The sequence below is a fragment of the Pteropus alecto genome, unplaced genomic scaffold, assembly GCF_000325575.1.
Source record: "Pteropus alecto unplaced genomic scaffold, ASM32557v1 scaffold233, whole genome shotgun sequence".
Classification (NCBI taxonomy): domain Eukaryota; kingdom Metazoa; phylum Chordata; class Mammalia; order Chiroptera; family Pteropodidae; genus Pteropus; species Pteropus alecto.
This window is the reverse complement of record NW_006434367.1, coordinates 354649-356312: the sequence shown is the minus strand read 5'-3', so window position 1 is coordinate 356312 and position 1664 is coordinate 354649. Positions and strand designations below refer to the sequence as shown.

Here is a 1664-nt window from a genome sequence, read left to right as displayed (position 1 = left end):
GAGACTAAAGAAAAGAAGACCAGGAGGCTGGTGAAAATTCCAAACCTGCATGTCAGAGGGACACTATTCCAGGGATCAGGATATAAGGCAGTAGGTACTGTATTCTAATATGTAGAATTCTAATACTGAGTGAATGCATTGAGTCCATTCATCCCCATTCTCAGGTTATACTTGCTCTGGGATGCTGTTGTGCTCCTTTGTAGAATGTTAAACTATGGATTATGAATTAAAATCTGTTTTGCAGTAAATCTGCTGCTGAGAAGAGGAGCAATGAATTCCTCATTTCACCTGTATTTCTTGGATCACACCCCAAATGCCATAGAGGGCAACCTTTCGGGACCAAATGTCAAGAACAAATCTTCGCCATGTGAAGATATGGGCATTGCTGTGGAGGTGTTTCTGACTCTGGGTCTCATCAGCCTCTTGGAGAACATCTTGGTCATAGGTGCCATAGTAAAGAACAAGAACTTGCACTCTCCCATGTACTTCTTTGTGTGCAGTTTAGCAGTAGCTGACATGCTGGTGAGTATGTCCAACGCCTGGGAGACCATCACCATATACTTAATAAATAACAAGCACTTGGTGGTAGCAGATGCCTTTGTGCGTCACATTGACAATGTGTTTGACTCCATGATCTGCATTTCCGTAGTGGCTTCCATGTGCAGTTTGCTGGCCATTGCAGTGGATAGGTATGTCACCATCTTCTATGCCCTGCGCTACCACCACATCATGACAGTGAAGCGTTCTGGGATGATTATTGCATGCATCTGGACCTTTTGTACAGGCTGTGGTATTGTTTTTATCATTTACTATGAATCCACTTATGTCATCATTTGCCTTATCTCCATGTTCTTCACCATGTTGTTCTTCATGGTGTCTCTGTATATACACATGTTCCTCCTGGCACGAACTCATGTCAAACAGATAGCAGCTCTGCCTGGATACGGTTCTGTGTGGCAAAGGACCAGCATGAAAGGTGCTGTCACCCTGACTATGCTGTTGGGCATTTTCATTGTGTGCTGGGCTCCTTTCTTCCTCCATCTCATTTTGATGATCTCTTGCCCTCAGAACCTCTACTGTTCTTGCTTTATGTCTCAATTCAATATGTACCTCATACTCATCATGTGTAATTCTGTGATTGATCCTCTGATATATGCCTTCCGCAGCCAAGAGATGCGCAAGACCTTTAAAGAGATTATTTGTTGCCATAGCTTCAGAATACCCTGTAGGTTCCCTAGCTGGTATTAAACTAAAGTGTTCCCTGTGGTTTCCTTTTCTTCTTCCTTTACCTTGTGACAAAGTCAGTTAGGTACAGCCAAAGGATAAACAAGGCAAGTCAAAATCAAAAACTGTGCATTCCCTTTATCTTTCTTCCCATCTTGAATTTGTGCTAAAGATGCATTCTTTCTTTCTACTTTTTTTCTATGGTGGTTGTTGAATCAAACATACACATGCCACTTATCCATTTTGGGAATGGTGTGTGACAATTATCCTGTGTTCCTCCTACATTTTTCCTGCTCCTGTCCATTTCTGGGGACCCCATCTATCTTCCATCTAGTAAGTGAGTGCTCAAGGAAGATAAAACATCCTGGGTGCAGGTCTAAGCATGATGAAGAGCTGACTGTAACAAAGAAAGAAAAGTTGTGAATATATACATCATGACG

At 42.2% G+C, this 1664-nt stretch overlaps 1 protein-coding gene across 1 annotated transcript; it reads left to right on the top strand.

Annotated features, from left to right (window-relative positions):
* The first annotated feature begins 269 nt into the window (after nucleotides 1–269).
* MC5R (melanocortin 5 receptor) lies at nucleotides 270–1248 on the top strand. The gene has a single exon (XM_006909204.1). It carries the CDS (start codon nucleotides 271–273, stop codon nucleotides 1246–1248), a length of 978 nt encoding a protein of 325 aa, XP_006909266.1. The 5' UTR covers nucleotide 270.
* Nucleotides 1249–1664: the final 416 nt, after the last annotated feature.